This window comes from Maniola hyperantus, chromosome 28 (genome assembly GCF_902806685.2).
Source record: "Maniola hyperantus chromosome 28, iAphHyp1.2, whole genome shotgun sequence".
Classification (NCBI taxonomy): Eukaryota; Metazoa; Arthropoda; class Insecta; order Lepidoptera; family Nymphalidae; genus Maniola; species Maniola hyperantus.
Window position 1 is genome coordinate 1,412,410 of NC_048563.1, and position 18,389 is coordinate 1,430,798.

The 18,389-nt window shown below is 36.3% G+C and overlaps 4 protein-coding genes across 4 annotated transcripts; 3 read left to right on the forward strand and 1 right to left on the reverse strand.

Moving 5' to 3' along the window:
- The first annotated feature begins 66 nt into the window (after positions 1-66).
- On the forward strand, positions 67-4,333 carry LOC138404459 (zinc finger protein 84-like). The gene is made up of 2 exons (XM_069508460.1): positions 67-1,167; positions 2,937-4,333. The coding sequence occupies exons 1-2, from the start codon at positions 345-347 to the stop codon at positions 3,569-3,571; spliced, it is 1,458 nt and encodes a 485-aa protein (XP_069364561.1). The 5' UTR covers positions 67-344; the 3' UTR covers positions 3,572-4,333.
- A 364-nt stretch (positions 4,334-4,697) lies between these two features.
- LOC117995207 (gastrula zinc finger protein XlCGF57.1-like) lies at positions 4,698-5,916 on the forward strand. The gene has a single exon (XM_034983213.2). The coding sequence runs from the start codon at positions 4,933-4,935 to the stop codon at positions 5,914-5,916; it is 984 nt and encodes a 327-aa protein (XP_034839104.2). The 5' UTR covers positions 4,698-4,932.
- Positions 5,912-6,223, forward strand: LOC138404458 (gastrula zinc finger protein XlCGF17.1-like). Its single transcript, XM_069508457.1, has one exon. The coding sequence runs from the start codon at positions 5,981-5,983 to the stop codon at positions 6,221-6,223; it is 243 nt and encodes an 80-aa protein (XP_069364558.1). The 5' UTR covers positions 5,912-5,980.
- Positions 6,224-13,459: 7,236 nt separating this feature from the next.
- Positions 13,460-18,299, reverse strand: LOC117995208 (UPF0547 protein C16orf87-like). The gene is made up of 4 exons (XM_034983214.2): positions 18,019-18,299; positions 16,930-17,097; positions 16,351-16,423; positions 13,460-13,860 (listed from the first exon to the last, which is right to left on the reverse strand). Exons 1-4 carry the CDS (start codon positions 18,067-18,069, stop codon positions 13,676-13,678), a joined length of 477 nt encoding a protein of 158 aa, XP_034839105.1. The 5' UTR covers positions 18,070-18,299; the 3' UTR covers positions 13,460-13,675.
- Positions 18,300-18,389: the final 90 nt, after the last annotated feature.

Here is an 18,389-nt window from a genome sequence, read left to right on the forward strand (position 1 = left end):
GTCACATGGATACTGCCTCTAAAGATGTTAACTGTAAGATAGTTAGTCGGAATGAAAATGCTAGACATACGATAGAAGACACTGGACCAGTTACTAATAAAGTGAAAGTTACTAAGCGTGATGTAACGAAAACTTCACAAAGTAAAACTTATTGTTTAGATAATTACAATAGTGAAGATAGTTTATTTATTCATAAAAACTGGTATACTTGTGATGTATGTAGAAATACGTTTAAACGGAAAGGTATCTTAGTTACACACATAAAGACTCACAGTGACACAAAACCATTCACTTGCAAGTTTTGCCAATTCAAAACTAAATATAAAGGTAGTTTAGTGACTCACATGAGAACTCACACGGGTGAAAAGCTTTATTGTTGCACGTTATGCAAAAATAAATGTGCGGATAATAGGAATCTAGTGGAACACATGAGAACTCACACGGGCGAAAAACCTTACAGTTGTAAGTTATGTGAATATAAATGTACACAAAATAGTAACTTAGTGAGCCACATGAGAACTCACACGGGCGAAAAACCTTACAGTTGTAAGTTATGTGAATATAAATGTGCACACAATAGTTCTTTAGTGAGGCACATGAAAACTCACACGGGTGAAAAGCCTTTTAGTTGCATGTTATGCAAATACAAATGTGCAGAGAAATTTCATTTAGTGAACCACGTGAGAACTCACACTGGTGAAAAGCCGTTTTCGTGTAAATTATGCAAGTGTTCATTTGCAAGAAGGGATTATTTAGTGGAACACATGAAAACTCACACGGGTGAAAAACCTTACAGTTGTAAGTTATGTGAATATAAATGTACACAAAATAGTTCATTAGTGAGGCACATGAAAACTCACACGGATGAAAAGCTTTATTGTTGCACGTTATGCAAATATAAATGTGTGGATAATAGGAATCTAGTGGAACACATGAGAACTCACACGGGCGAAAAACCTTACAGTTGTAAGTTATGTGAATATAAATGTACACAAAATAGTAACTTAGTGAGCCACATGAGAACACACACGGGGGAAAAGTCGTATTCGTGTAATTTATGCAAGTATATATGTGCGAGAAGTGATCAATTATTGAAACACATGAGAACTCACACGGGGGAAAAACCTTACACTTGTAAGTTATGTGAATTTAAATGTGCACAAAATGGTTCGTTAGCGAGGCACATGAGAACTCACACGAGTGAAAAGCGATAATATAATAATTGAGAGCTATGCCCTACAAAATGTGCACATACTTAGTTCTAGTCACTGGTATCTAGGAATCACATGCGTACTCACAATGATACAAATTGTCCGTCAAGTTCGTGAACCGCGCGCGTCACTCCGCCGCGGCGCATGCTCAGTAGATACATTCTTGTTGAACTGTTTTCCGAAGCATTGTAATATTATAAAGTAAATATTGTATCTAATTTTTTTGCACTCAATCTCCAACAAAAATTGTAGGTCTAAATGTGTTGTTATCCTTTTCATAACACTTCCTGTCGAAAAAGATAGCACTAGATTTAGACTTGCCAATACTTTTTTTTTTTAATATATATAGCGAGCAAACGAGCTGGCGGGTCACCTGATGTTAAGTGATTACCGCCGCCCATGAACATTTGCAGCACCAGAGGAGCCGCCGATGCGTTGCCGACCTTTTAGGAATTTGTTGGTCCGCCCCTTGAATAACCCCATGTTATAATCTAGTGGGAACACCGCCGGTGGGAGTTGGTTCCACAGTTTGCACGTGCGTGGAAAGAAGGATCTGGCGCAGCGGACGGTCGAAGTGCACCAGACACCCAGAATATGGTGAGGGTGAAATTCCTTACGGTGGCGCGCGGTGCGGTTGTAGGAAAAAGAGGGTGGAAAGAGGTCAAAAAGCTCTTCAGAGCACTCCCCATTATACAGGCGATAGAACAAGCATAGAGAGCTAACGTCTCTGCGGTGCTCCAGGCTTTCCAACGAGCCGTTAGCGAGTTAGTTTGGGATTGTTCTTATTCAGACATTGTTGTTGCGTTTTCTAGCATCTCACTTAGGGCGAGGGTCCAGTATAAATTACACAAACTGGTAACAATATTATGTAGTTTCTACAACTTAATAATTTGAGGATATGTATTTTTTATTTATTGAAGTTGCTTACTGTAACTCTTATTGTACAATTTTAACTCGTAGTTTAAAATTATTAAAATAATGATAGTAAAATTAATTAGGTACAATAGTTTTATTTTGCCTTAACATTGTTAGAGCCTCCCCTCCAATAACCCTGATTCCACCCTGTTCTAACTGGAGAGATATATATAGAGCTCTTTTTCAATAATCAAAATATAAGAACTATATATTTTGTTTCAGTCGCTCCTTTCCCTGCGAGAATTGCTACGAATAACGAAAACAAAGTGCAAGCTGAAGACGCCGATACAGTCCAGAATAGTAAACAACTGTTTAAAATTAACAATGTCGGATCACACAACAAATTATACGATACCAACAATATAACTAACATTGATAAATTAACAAATTGTGTAGTCATATTATGTGATATTTTCAAAAAAACCGAGAAAGGTGAATCACTGTCAAAAATGCGACCAAGTATAAGTTCTTGTGACAGTCAGTGTCACATGGGTACGGCCTCTAAAGATGTTAACTGTAAGATAGTTAGTCGGAATGAAAACGCTAGACATACGATAGAAGACACTGGACCAGTTACTAATAAAGTGAAAGTTACTAAGCGTGATGTAACGAAAACTTCACAAAGTAAAACTTATTGTTTAGATAATTACAATAGTGAAGATAGTTTATTTATTCATAAAAACTGGTATACTTGTGATGTATGTAGAAATACGTTTAAACGGAAAGGTATCTTAGTTACACACATAAAGACTCACAGTGACACAAAACCATTCACTTGCAAGTTTTGCCAATTCAAAACTAAATATAAAGGTAGTTTAGTGACTCACATGAGAACTCACACGGGTGAAAAGCTTTATTGTTGCACGTTATGCAAAAATAAATGTGCGGATAATAGGAATCTAGTGGAACACATGAGAACTCACACGGGCGAAAAACCTTACAGTTGTAAGTTATGTGAATATAAATGTACACAAAATAGTAACTTAGTGAGCCACATGAGAACTCACACGGGCGAAAAACCTTACAGTTGTAAGTTATGTGAATATAAATGTGCACACAATAGTTCTTTAGTGAGGCACATGAAAACTCACACGGGTGAAAAGCCTTTTAGTTGCATGTTATGCAAATACAAATGTGCAGAGAAATTTCATTTAGTGAACCACGTGAGAACTCACACTGGTGAAAAGCCGTTTTCGTGTAAATTATGCAAGTGTTCATTTGCAAGAAGGGATTATTTAGTGGAACACATGAAAACTCACACGGGGGAAAAGTCGTATTCGTGTAATTTATGCAAGTATATATGTGCGAGAAGTGATCAATTATTGAAACACATGAGAACTCACACGGGGGAAAAACCTTACACTTGTAAGTTATGTGAATTTAAATGTGCACAAAATGGTTCGTTAGCGAGGCACATGAGAACTCACACGAGTGAAAAGCGATAATATAATAATTGAGAGCTATGCCCTACAAAATGTGCACATACTTAGTTCTAGTCACTGGTATCTAGGAATCACATGCGTACTCACAATGATACAAATTGTCCGTCAAGTTCGTGAACCGCGCGCGTCACTCCGCCGCGGCGCATGCTCAGTAGATACATTCTTGTTGAACTGTTTTCCGAAGCATTGTAATATTATAAAGTAAATATTGTATCTAATTTTTTTGCACTCAATCTCCAACAAAAATTGTAGGTCTAAATGTGTTGTTATCCTTTTCATAACACTTCCTGTCGAAAAAGATAGCACTAGATTTAGACTTGCCAATACTTTTTTTTTTTAATATATATAGCGAGCAAACGAGCTGGCGGGTCACCTGATGTTAAGTGATTACCGCCGCCCATGAACATTTGCAGCACCAGAGGAGCCGCCGATGCGTTGCCGGCCTTTTAGGAATTTGTTGGTCCGCCCCTTGAATAACCCCATGTTATAATCTAGTGGGAACACCGCCGGTGGGAGTTGGTTCCACAGTTTGCACGTGCGTGGAAAGAAGGATCTGGCGCAGCGGACGGTCGAAGTGCACCAGACACCCAGAATATGGTGAGGGTGAAATTCCTTACGGTGGCGCGCGGTGCGGTTGTAGAAAAAAGAGGGTGGAAAGAGGTCAAAAAGCTCTTCAGAGCACTCCCCATTATACAGGAGATAGAACAAGCATAGAGAGCTAACGTCTGTGCGGTGCTCCAGGCTTTCCAACGAGCCGTTAGCGAGTTAGTTTGGGATTGTTCTTATTCAGACATTGTTGTTGCGTTTTCTAGCATCTCACTTAGGGCGAGGGTCCAGTATATATTACACAAACTGGTAACAATATTATGTAGTTTCTACAACTTAATAATTTGAGGATATGTATTTTTTATTTATTGAAGTTGCTTACTGTAACTCTTATTGTACAATTTTAACTCGTAGTTTAAAATGATTAAAATAATGATAGTAAAATTAATTAGGTACAATAGTTTTATTTTGCCTTAACATTGTTAGAGCCTCCCCTCCAATAACCCTGATTCCACCCTGTTCTAACTGGAGAGATATATATAGAGCTCTTTTTCAATAATCAAAATATAAGAACTATATATTTTGTTTCAGTCGCTCCTTTCCCTGCGAGAATTGCTACGAATAACGAAAACAAAGTGCAAGCTGAAGACGCCGATACAGTCCAGAATAGTAAACAACTGTTTAAAATTAACAATGTCGGATCACACAACCAATTATACGATACCAACAATATAACTAACATTGATAAATTAACAAATTGTGTAGTCATATTATGTGATATTTTCAAAAAACCCGAGAAAGGTGAATCACTGTCAAAAATGCGACCAAGTATAAGTTCTTGTGACAGTCAGTGTCACATGGATACTGCCTCTAAAGATGTTAACTGTAAGATAGTTAGTCGGAATGAAAACGCTAGACATACGATAGAAGACACTGGACCAGTTACTAATAAAGTGAAAGTTACTAAGCGTGATGTAACGAAAACTTCACAAAGTAAAACTTATTGTTTAGATAATTACAATAGTGAAGATAGTTTATTTATTCATAAAAACTGGTATACTTGTGATGTATGTAGAAATACGTTTAAACGGAAAGGTATCTTAGTTACACACATAAAGACTCACAGTGACACAAAACCATTCACTTGCAAGTTTTGCCAATTCAAAACTAAATATAAAGGTAGTTTAGTGACTCACATGAGAACTCACACGGGTGAAAAGCCTTATTGTTGCACGTTATGCAAATATAAATGTGCGGGTAATAGGAATCTAGTGGAACACATGAGAACTCACACGGGCGAAAAACCTTACAGTTGTAAGTTATGTGAATATAAATGTGCACACAATAGTTCTTTAGTGAGGCACAGGAAAACTCACACGGGTGAAAAGCCTTTTAGTTGCATGTTATGCAAATACAAATGTGCAGAGAAATTTCATTTAGTGACCCACATGAGAACTCACACGGGTGAAAAGCCTTATTGTTGCACGTTATGCAAATATAAATGTGCGGATAATAGGAATCTAGTGGAACACATGAGAACTCACACGGGCGAAAAACCTTACAGTTGTAAGTTATGTGAATATAAATGTGTACACAATAGTTCTTTAGTGAGGCACATGAAAACTCACACGGGTGAAAAGCCTTTTAGTTGCATGTTATGCAAATACAAATTTGCAGAGAAATTTCATTTAGTGAGCCACATGAGAACTCACACTGGTGAAAAGCCGTTTTCGTGTAAATTATGTAAGTGTTCATTTGCGAGAAGGGATAATTTAGTGAAACACATGAAAACACACGGGTGAAAAACCTTGCAGTTGTAAGTTATGTGAATATAAATGTACACAAAATAGTAATTTAGTGAGCCACATGAGAACTCACACGGGTGAAAAATCTTACAGTTGTAAGTTATGTGAATATAAATGTATACAACATAGTAATTTAGTGCGACACATGAGAACTCACACTGGTGAAAAACCATTCGCTTGCGAGTTATGTGAAGGTGAAAAACGATATAATTGTGAGTTATGCGATTACAAATGTGCACATAGTACTAGTCTGGCGAGGCACATGAGAACTCACACTGATACAAATCGTCCGTCATGTTCCTGAACCGCGCGCGTCACTCCGCCGCGGCGCGTGCTCTCTTGTTGGAACTGTATCAATATGCTGAAACACTAAAAACCAGCACTGCAGTATGATGCTCAGTGGGGAGACCTATTTTTGGTCACACAAGACATTATTTAATGTATTGACGACGGGGACGGGCACTGATGTGGAACGCAACTTGCGTTGACACATTGGCCCCGTGTCATATCAGGAAGACAGCATCAAGACCGGGAGCCGCAGCAGAAACAGCTGAAAACGGTAAGCGGCGCAAGTATGCCTCTCTTATAGAGAGTTACATTTTTGTGCCGTTTGCCGTGGAGACCCTAGGGCCATGGAGTCTTAGTGCTAAAAATTTTTTACGAGACATTTCACCGCGATTAATAGCCTCATCTGGTGACAGAAGGGCTGGCTCATTTTTTGCGCAACGGATCAGCCTGGCTGTCCAGCGCGGAAATGCAGCCAGTATTCTTGGCACCATTCCACGCGGTCATGATTTATATAGTAATTAGATAAGGCTAGCTTTAAGTTTTATTGTAATATTTTCATTACGAAAAAAAATTAATGTAATAATAATATATTAGTTACATACTGTAATACAATTATTTATTACTTAATATAAATAACTAGTGTATACTAAAAAGCTTAAATCTAAATTAAAAGTAAAATAAAACAACATTAAATTAAAACTAAAATATGTATGTATGTATGTATATACTTTATTGCACCACAGAAACACAAATGACAGGTTACAAAAAGAAATCTTAATAAGTAGGTACAAAAAGGCGGTCTTATCGCTAAATAGCGATCTCTTCCAGACAACCTTAACGCTAGGGAAAAAACTAACAAATGGACAATGGGAGGTGGTGTAAAATAAACCTAAATACCAATAGCTAAATAAACTAAACCATATAATAAGAATATAAAATACATATTGTTAATACACTAATACATACAAATAAAGTATAATAGACATACATAAGACTACATAGTCGTAGTACGTAGTACGTACCAAAAAAACGTGTATTGCATGGCCATACGCATCTATAATAAGTTACCAGAAAGCTTAAAAAAACTGAATACAAGTATTTTTAAATCAAAACTGTTTCAACTATTGTTAAATAGGTGCTATTATGCGGTGAATGAGTTCTTCGAGGATAATATTAATACCATGGTATAATTTCTGACTTTGTGACATTATAAAATTGTACCTAATCATTATTATGTATTTTGATTATAATTGTTTTTTGACTATTAATTTAATTTTTTGTTTCATTGACTATTAAGTAATTATTTTACAAATTGGTACTCAAAAATATTTGCACACTATTAATTTAGTAGAATGTTATGGCCTCTGATTATAGTGTAATTTTCATCTTTCTTGTACAAACATTCTTGCAAATAAATGATTATTTTATTATTTTATTTTATTTTTTATTTTTATTAGATATATATACACATATAGATTTAAATAATAAACTGTGCCGTTACTGATGATAGCAAAGAGATAGGTAATGATCTTTGACGTCAATTTTAAATTAGTTAAGGGATTCAGCACGATGGATTTGCGAGGGAAGCTCGTTCCATAAACAGATAGCAGTGACCGTGAAGGAATTCTTAAAGTATTTTGTCCGATGTGTAGGTGGCGCTAGAATGAGTTTTCCCGCTGATCGTAAAACTCTATCTGGTCTGTCATGGCCTAGAAATTTGAAATTTTCTTTTAAATAACTTGGAGTCATTGGATTGAACAATACACAGTAGGTACAGAAGAGAAACAATGTGCAGATTCCGGCGAAAGCGAATGGGTAACCATTTGAGCTTTGAACGAAATTCGGAGACATGGTCATATTTGCGCAAGCCAAATATAAACCTAATAGCAAGGTTTTGAATTCGCTCAAGTTTATTAAGTTGGTCCTCGGTTAAATCAATGTAGCTTGCGTCTGCATAATCGAGAATAGAGAGCAGTAAAGATTGAGCTAACATAATCTTAGTAGGAATGGGAAGCAAAGAACGTAGGCGCCTGAAAGAACCCATGGCAGCAAAGGTCTTTCTACTTACATTGTACCTAATTACAATTTCAATTTCTTAAAATATTACATTGTACCTAATTATTGTTACAATGATCAACTTATCCTGTTGATTACAAAAAGTTCTCTAATATTTTGATGTAGTTAAAATGAGGTAAAACGTCTAAAATCGTATATCCTTTAACTTGATTAGTTGAAAAATCACAATGGTCTAAGATCCCGATATAAGACGACCTTCACCGAGCTGGTTAATAGATGAAACGTATTTTATATTCAATTTAATATGTCAATAAATATATTGCATATGGGTTGCCTAACAAATTTCAGTCTAGTACATATACGATTAATTAATAATTTTAAAAAACATTTTTTTTTAATCATTTCACCGGTTTATTTAATTGACAAATTCCATACCTACCAATCGAAAGTAAGAAGCCCATAGAATATGCAAACGTTTATTTTCCCCGGGTAGGCAGGTATAAACAGGTAAATCGATTCTAGTAACTTGCACCGCGTTAATGAATTAAAGTTAAATGAAAATAAACATTTATTTCATTAACCTAACGTTTGCATATTCTATGGGCTTCATACTTTCGATTGGTATGGAATTTGTGAAATGATTAAAAAAAAATATTATTATTAACTAGCTGATTCCCGCGACTTCGTACGCGTGGATTTAGGTTTTTAGATTATTGCGATCGAAAAAGTTTTTTGATATATTTTACGAGTACCTCAAAAGGAAAAAAGGAACCCATATAGGATCACTTTGTTGTCTGTCTGTCAAGAAACCTACAGGGTAGGTACTTCCCGTTGACTTAGAATCATGAAATTTGGCAGGTAATAATCTTATAGCTGACATTTGCGGAAAAATCTAAAAACTGTGAATGATGAACGATGAACTAATAATTAGTATTTTCAACTTTCAAAGTGAGATAACTATATCAAGTGGGGTATCATATGAAAGGTCTTCACCTGTACATTCTAAAACAGATTTTTATTTATTTTTATGCATCATAATTTTTGAATTATCGTGCAAAATGTCGAAAAAATACGACTGTAGTACGGAACCCTTATACACGCGAGCCTGACTCGCACTTGGTCCGTTTTTGCTAATATTAGCACCAATGTTATGGGACGGGTAGTTATTTATGTCCAAAATGGCAAATAAAATAGCTTTTCATTGTATCTTTTTTTCTTTATTCCATCTCCTTCATAATTCATGTAATAAGTCATAAAATAAATTATGTTAAATTTTTTAAAATTTATACTGTTTGAAAAATTTTATTTCTTATAATAAAATGTAATAAGAATAAAATTTTATTTAAAAATTACATAAAATAATAGTTTCAATAAGCGATTAAATATCACTTCCCTTAGCGGTAAACATTGTGAAAAAAAATCGAAAACCATTTTTTTATTTAAATATCCCGCGAACACGCTTTCCAGACAATTTGGCTCTTCATACGTCATTTTGACGTCACCTGTTGTAAACTTTGGTTGTTGACTATTCTCATACACGCAACTGTTTACGAACAGTTGACGTCATCAACCACTCGGCCAATCACAGCCGTTTACGATCACGTGACTAAAGTAGACAAAAAAACATTTTCTTTGTCGATTTTCTCATAAAATATCTTCGTTTTCAGGGTTTTCCAGGATGCTGATTTTGATAATGACATTTATACTAACTGAATGTTAACACTTGTTACACGCAATATGTAGGTTGACTCAACGGGAATTTTTAAAAATAGTTGTCCCATTGAGTAACAATGGCACCGATTCCGTTGTCTTTCTCTAAACTAAATTTAGAGTATCTGCATCCTTTTCTTTTTAACAATGCTAAAAAGGGATAGAACACGAACTTTACATTTAAAGACTCTGAATTTTAGTGCACGCTAAAAATTTAAACAGTAGGCTCGCGACTGTGCGCTATAATCACGGCTTTTACCATCTAAAAATTAAATTTAAAACTGTCAAACTGCGTCTGTCCTTTTCATATTACATTAGTAAGAAGAGGATGCGAATACTCTAAATTTAGGTGTGCACAGAATCAGTACCAGTGTTACTCAACGGGACAACTATTTTTAAAAATTCCCGTTGAGTCACAGTGTTACACATGTGGGTGTGACTCAATGGGAATAACCCATGTATTTTTCTTAACTGACTAAATAGTTGGTTTCCAAAATTCGTATTCAATACGGATGCCATTAATAGATCCTATATTTTACATGCTGTCCAATATCCTATTCAGAGTAACTCCCGAGCGAAGCGTGTTGCATCTAGAATCCTGCGTAGAGTGCGTTCAGGGGCACCCAAGACGAAGACAGCATTATCCCTGTTTAGGTAGTCTAGATTAATTTAGTTCCAAAAATCGTACCAGATGGCGCTATTTGTAATTGTCTCGCGCTCATATTACATTCTTGCAGCTGTACAAACTGGGCTGTTGGATTTAATAAACTGATTGTTTTCGAGATATTTGCCATATGTTTTGTTCTACCAGTGTCTACACCGTGTGAGTGAGTACACCCTGCCACAGTTCACGACAATTCATACTAGATGGCGCTGTCATTAATTGTCTCGCGCTCATATTTCATTCTTGTAGCTGTACAAACTGGGCTGTTGGATTTAATAAACCGGTTGTTTTCGAGATATTTGACTTATGTTTTGTTCTACCAGTGTCTACACCGTGTGAGTACTGTAATATGTACGAATTGTCAGTTTAAGTAACATAAAAATGCAACTCCTCAATATATCGAATTATGTTGCCTGCACATCGGATTGAAAGAGAGGTGATGCAAAATTATGTGGGTTAAGTAGTTAAGCAATACGATTAAGACAATAGTATGTAAGATTTCTTTATTAGTATTGTTAGTCCATAAGCGAGAGTAGATCATAAGCCGGCTCTCAATAAACATCTTCCACCGTTGCCGCATTTAATTATTAACATACGGCCACAACATATCTCATGGCGACCCTTGCCAGTCGGTGCATGCCTAATCTAAGTGCGTGCACCGGCTGGGCACCGATCAAGAAGAAGACTACACAATTTTCTAAAGAATATCAAGATTCAAGACTCAATTAGAACAAAAAGAAGAAAAAAAAATATCCACGTCCTGTATTAAAAATCAAGAAACACTAACATCAAGAAATAAGCCCAAAAATGAATCGCTTATGAACAGAAGACATCTCAAGCTTGATTGATTGCTTGATCCCGAGCATTGATCGGCCCAGCATCATCGTGCGTCCAGGGTTATCCCGGCCACAACTAGGAGGTGTCCAGGGTATTCCCGGCCCAGTTCGAGGAGTCCAGGGTTTTCCCGGCCCACCAAGAAGAAAGAAGAGGCGCAGACTCCAGACCTCCGGACCTGATGAGCGAAATCACCCCTGACGACGACGGCGACTACACGGCGGTCACGAAATTGATTAATAAAATGCGTCGCTAACAGTTAAAGTAAGTGCAATTTATCTCTCGTAATGGGCAAATAGGTAGAATGTGTAGGTATTGTAATTTTTTTTTGGATAGATAATTTAATTTTGTACGTATAGGTTAAGAGAATATTGGTATTTTTTTTTTAATAAATGATACTTGCTCCACTATCTACTAATAAATTCCGTTCGTGCTTTATTTGTAAGATTTTATATAGTGTGTAGGATAGTTTAAAATAATAATGGATAGTTAATAAATGAATAAATAGATACTTACTTCTTTCGTAAATATTCGGTGTTAAAATCGAACTATAATAATTCAGAGAATTATAACGGTGTCATCGCGTGGTCAACGACACACGCGTACCCGAACATTTTGTATTGTTATACGAGACAATGGTTTTGCTCGAGATGCAATTTGCAAATACAAGGAAATGAATATGAAATAAGGAGAATTTTTTCCCCTACAGACGTTTTTCGTCTAGTTTCATGCTAGTTTTGACGATATAAGACTATACCCGGCTTTAACGAATTAGGACTCTGCAAACCAAAGGCTTGATCACCCTTCGGCTGTAGAAGTGCCATAGGTATAAAATATACAATATTTATTTTGGGATTGAGACATACTGACGTAGGAAGATGATTGTTATTTATTTGTTTAAACGCGATATTTTGCGCATATTTAGTACCTCCTCATTCAACTATATTTGTCTAGACTCTTGATCATTATCTACCGCGCTGGTGTTAGTGAAAGACCTAGAATTTTTATGAAAAGTTGAATGTTATTGAAATACTTATTGAAAGAAATAAGTTTGATGAAGACTATAAGTCTTATGAAAAATGCTTGCAAGCATGTTATGTTAAATATTAATTAGGAGAGTACGCGCCGCGTTTGTTGATTTGTTTATTTATTTGTATTATGTGAAGAAGTAACTTGAAAGGAAGATGAAGACTAGGAGAGATTTATTTTGACTGTCCAGGAAATATAAATACCTGAGATGTTTACTCAATAATAGGTATTATTATGGGTTATAGAATAGAAACCCTATATTTACCGTCTTACGACGATGCTATACGACAGCTGTATACTTATGATGACGACGATTTGATAGGTCAAAGAATCTTTTGAGACAACTAAGTCGATTAGTGAAATCGATACCTCAGCTTATACATATCTAATACCTATGATGCTATTTTGAGATTATCTTATTACCTATGATGAGATTTTTCGAAACTTTTGTAAAAGTTAAATCCTTGACTGCACTTAATAGATTACGATTTTTCTAGTTATAAGTAAGGTTGAAAGTATGCCCATACGAAGTAAGAGATAAGATAAATTGCACTTGAGCACAGTAAGTAACGATAAAAAAAAATGTTTCCTTACTTAATTTTAATTTTATTTAGCATTAGATTTTATTTTTGTGATTGTCATCATCTTTTCTTCTGATTCGATGTAGCGTCTAACATTTTTTTCTTTTAAGGGGAGGGGTAACCGCATACATTTTCAGGGGAGTTGTAATATGTACGAATTGTCAGTTTAAGTAACATAAAAATGCAACTCCTCAATATATCGAATTATGTTGCCTGCACATCGGATTGAAAGAGAGGTGATGCAAAATTATGTGGGTTAAGTAGTTAAGCAATACGATTAAGACAATAGTATGTAAGATTTCTTTATTAGTATTGTTAGTCCATAAGCGAGAGTAGATCATAAGCCGGCTCTCAATAAACATCTTCCACCGTTGCCGCATTTAATTATTAACATACGGCCACAACATATCTCAGTACTACCCTACCATAGTACACGACAATTTAACTTATAACAAAACGTCAAGGCTTCGACGTCACTGGCAGGCGTCAAATGTTTGACGTCAAACATTAGACGCTAGCCCTATTTTTCTTTGATTTCACGTCACCATTGCCTAATATTTGATACATCGTCGACTCAGAATCAAACCGAGAGTTCACTCTGACCCCTCGTTGAATACTCTACTTTTCACACTCCCTAGGCGTCGCACGGCGGCTGCCACTGCACGGCGCCGATCTTCCTGTTGATCTCGGACAGTATGAGCTGGCAGCGCGCGATCTGCGCCGGCCGCAGCTGCGGCGTCGGGTCGCGCGTGCGATCAGCGGCCGGCGGCTCGCGCTTGGCCCGACGCAGCGCGCGGCGCCGCCGGGCTCGGGCTGTGGCTGTGAAAAAATTAATACCTTGCAAAATAAAAACGACTTTCGTCGATAGTACAGAGTCGCATATTAAAATTCTTCGGACACGTCTCCCGGCGTGAGAGTGACTCCATTGAGCGTCTTGTCGTGCAGGGCAAGGTGGAGGGCACCAGAGGACGAGGAAGGTCACCCATGCGATGGACCGACCAAATTAAGTCTGCTGTGGGCGGTCCTTTGCACGAGTGTACCAGGCTGTCGACCAGCAGGGAGAAATGGCGAATGCTCGTGAGGCATATAACATCTGCCCTCAAAGACGTTGCTTCGTGATGACCACGACCGCTCTGCCAAGAGTGATACGACAAAGAAGAAAATAAAATTCAGCTACCTCAAACGAGAATAAATCTTTTACATACTCTATGGCAATGAAAACATACAACAAGCTACCCGAAGTGATAAAAAACAAAAAAACCGGCCAAGTGCGAGTCAGGCTCGCGCAATGACGGTTCCGTACTACAGTCGTATTTTTTCGACATTTTGCACTATAATTCAAAAACTATGATGCATAAAAATAAATAAAAATCTGTTTTAGAATGTACAGGTGAAGACCTTTCATATGATACACCACTTGATATACTTATCTTACTTCGAAAATTAAAAATATTAATCATTAGTTCATGACCACAATTTTTTTTTGTGTGATGTAACCACAAATTCACGGTTTTCAGATTTCTCCCCTAATACCAGCTATAAGACCCACCGGGGGTGGTTCTTATAACTTTTTCGAAAGGGTTCCGTTTTTCCTTTTGAGGTACGGAACCCTAAAAAACACATCTAGTGGGTACATAAGTCCCGAAAATTGCTTGGTAGCCTCCATTTTAGTGACGTTTTATTTCGGCTGACGTCAAAATGACGTCATTTCGATGTTAATGAGACATGGTTCCAGCGCAATAGCAACTTGCGCGACTTATACTACATTTCAAGCGGAAGCTACATGATCTTTTAAATAAAATGTATTAAAAATTAATGACTATTTCATGGGTAAAATATTATAATAATATAATTGATGAATTTTGACTTTTATATGCGCTGACTTATTTCTATTTCCTTATTTATTAATCCTTTATTTGACAACTAGTCAAATCAATAATTTTTATCAAACGTCAAAACGCGCGCTTTGTATGCGAAATTCTATGACAAACCGTATGTATGTGACGTCACAAAGTTTAATGAGGAGGTTTCCAGGCAACGTTCGAGAAAATTTTCATAGATGGCGCTGAATATATGTATGTATGTATACACTTTATTGCACCACAGAAACACAAATGACAGGTTACGAAAAGAAATCTTAAAAAAGTAGGTACAAAAAGACGGTCTTATCGCTAAATAGCGATCTCTTCCAGACAACCTTAACGCTAGGGAGAAAACGAACAAACGGACAATGGGAGGTGGGAATATATTACCGCCACTAAAGACGAAAAATAATACCTATATCTATATACCTACCTACCTATACCTATATCTATATTGTATGTATATACATATATGTGTAGGTATATGTATTATATGTTCTTTGTTTTTAACATTAAGTTAGTATATTATAATATAGTAATTCTAATTTTCTTATTTCTAATTTTGTTTTTTGACAAAGTAGGCATGATGTAATGCGCAGACGTACGCATTGAGGGTCAAACCTCTGTGGTTTTTTTACAATGCGTACTACCTATTATATGTAAATTTTCTTGTATGTTAATAATAAATAAAAAAAAAAAAAAAAAAAAAATATCATATATGCTTTAAATTTTTAAATTTAAATCGGATGCGAAATTAATTAATTACTTCTATTATAGTTCACAGATTTTGTGGGGAAGAAACGTAAGGAAAATTGCAGTGCACGCTAGCTGTTACTCTTCATCTATGTCATTGATTGACACGACCTAAACACTAAAGCATAGATCATCTAGATATAGGTATTATTTTTCCTCTTTCGTGGCGACCTATGCGAAATATTCAAGAGACATCTATGAAAATTTTATTGAAGCTGTCCCTGAAAATTCCTCATCTAATCTAATCTAATCTAATCTATCTAATCTAATCTAATCTAATATATAAATATATAAAAGGAAAAGGTGACTGACTGACTGACTGACTGACTGACTGAATGACTGACTGATCTATCAACGCACAGCTCAAACTACTAGACGGATCGGGCTGAAATTTGGCATGCAGATAGCTATTATGACGTAGGCATCCGCTAAGAAAGGATTTTTGAAAATTCAACCCCTAAGGGGGTGAAATAGGGGTTTGAAATTTGTGTAGTCCACGCGAACGAAGTCGCGAGCATAAGCTAGTTAATAATAATTTAAAATGGTTTTCACACATAAAACTAACAAAGGATGTGGAATTAACGTACTCTGGAAGATCCTCTATTTAATAATCACTGAGAAAGAATTTATTCTTGAAATAGTCAAATACCGTATAACCTTGGCTAATATTCTTTTTAAAGAAAAAAAAACATACCACTTTCAATCTTCCCTTTGCCTTTATAATCTTCGTCTCCATAGTTTTTTGATAACGATCTCTTCTTTGGCGACTGAAACAAAATAATTCTGTATTAAATGGCCCATATTCATATAGCCTAGTGATTGAAGCTGTGATAGCCTAGTGGTTAGGATGTCCGCCTTCTAATCGGAGGTCGGGGGTTCAATCCCGGGCAGGCACCTCTTGACTTTTCGGAGAGTTATGTGCGTTTTTAAGTAATTAAAATATCACTTGCTTTAACGGTGAAGGAAAACATCGTAAGGAAACCTGCATGCCTGAGAGTTCTCCATAATGTTCTCAAAGGTAATGTTCTCCATAATGTAAATGAGTGAACACTTAATAGGCATATGTACAAATAAGTAGCTAAGTAAAAAAGTAAAAGCTGTGTGTGTTCCATAATAAAAATAATAAAAAAGGTGTGTGAAGTCTACCAATCTGCAATTGGCTAGCGTGGTAGACTATGGCCAAAACTCTCACTCTGAGAGGAGACCCGTCAAGTGCTCTGTACTGAGCCGGTGATGGGTTGATCATGATGATGATGATGTAACAGGTTTCTACCTTTCGCTTTGCCTTCTGATAGTGTTGCGCGTCATAGAACTGAGGTTGTGAGCGTCTGACTCGGCCGGTTCTTCGCTTGATATCCTCTACTGCAGGCAGGGAGTCGGCCCCGCGCCGGGCCGCGAAGAAGGTGTGCCCACATTTACATGACTTTGATGCTACAGCCACCTGGAAGATATAGAGTATTTTTTGTAAAATTCCATTAAAAGTTGGTAGCCATTGACTGCAATCTCACCTGGTGGTAAATAATAAAAAACCGCCCAAGTGCGAGTCAGGCTCTCGCAATGAGGGTTCCGTACTACAGTCGTATTTTTTCGATATTTTGCACGATAATTCAAAAACTATGATGCATAAAAATTAATAAAGATCTGTTTTCGAATGCACAGCTGAAGACCTTTCATATGATACCCAACTTGATATAGTCACTGACTTCGATAGTTGAAAATACTAATTATTAGTTCATGACCACAATTAAATTTTTTTTGTCTGATCTAACCCTAAATTCACGGTTTTCAGATTTTTCCCCAAATGTCAGCTATAAGATCTACCTACCTGCCAAAATTCATTATTCTAGGTCAACGGGAAGTACCCTGTAGATTTCTTAACAGACAGACAACAAAGTGATCCTATAAGGGTTCCGTTTTTCCTTTTGAGGTACGGAACCCTAAAAAGGAAACCCTAAGGAAGGAAGGAAAGGAAAGGAAGGAAGCTAGTTTGTCTATAATAATATACCGATAGATTCTAACTTCGAACAAAATCAAACTTAATCCTAAAAAAAGATTTGACCTCAATAATTTCATACTATTGTCTAAGATCATAGTTTATTGCTTAAAATTACATTTTTAATAGAGAACTAGCTTATGCCCGCGACTACGTCCGCGTGAACTACACAAATTTCAAACTCCTATTTCACCCCCTTAGGTGTTGAATTTTCAAAAATCCTTTCTTAGCGGACGCCTACGTCATAATAGCTATCTGCATGCCAAATTTCAGCCTAATCCGTCCAGTAGTTTGAGCTGTGCGTTGATAGATCAGTCAGTCACCTTTTCCTTTTATATATTTAGATGTTAAGTATGAAAAACAACAAACCTGCATCTCACATTTGGGGCAGCTTTTTGCTATCATTTTGTTTCTTCCCATTATTAACGATTTTAAACCTACCTATTCCCTTCCTTGCTAGCTTTGACTTTAAATTGTTCTTGTTTGGAAATAATTTAGGGGACAGTACTTGGTGATTACATGTAAACCATAATCTACACATCAATTTAATAGTTGAATCGTTTAAAAATAACTTAAATTAATATTAAAATTCATTAAAATTCTATTACAAATCACAAAATGTTTACACGAGCCACAGACGAATAACCAAAATGTTAAATTACAAAAAAAAAAATTTAATTATAATATAAAACCTTAGACTAGGTATACACCCATTTACAAAAATTGGCTTTATGACTCTG

Coding starts and splice junctions, on each gene's coding strand:
- LOC138404458 (XM_069508457.1), top strand. CDS start 5,981: ATGAGAACTCACACGGGTGAAAAATCTTACAGTTGTAAGTTATGTGAA.
- LOC117995208 (XM_034983214.2), bottom strand. CDS start 18,069: ATGGGAAGAAACAAAATGATAGCAAAAAGCTGCCCCAAATGTGAGATG. Junction 17,098..18,018: donor GCCCCAAATGTGAGATGCAG/GTTTGTTGTTTT, acceptor TATATCTTCCAG/GTGGCTGTAGCATCAAAGTC. Junction 13,861..16,350: donor CAAAGGGAAGATTGAAAGTG/GTATGTTTTTTT, acceptor ATTTTTTCACAG/CCACAGCCCGAGCCCGGCGG.
- LOC138404459 (XM_069508460.1), top strand. CDS start 345: ATGAGAACTCACACGGGTGAAAAGCTTTATTGTTGCACGTTATGCAAA. Junction 1,168..2,936: donor ATTTAAATGTGCACAAAATG/GTTCGTTAGCGA, acceptor CTAAATATAAAG/GTAGTTTAGTGACTCACATG.
- LOC117995207 (XM_034983213.2), top strand. CDS start 4,933: ATGCGACCAAGTATAAGTTCTTGTGACAGTCAGTGTCACATGGATACT.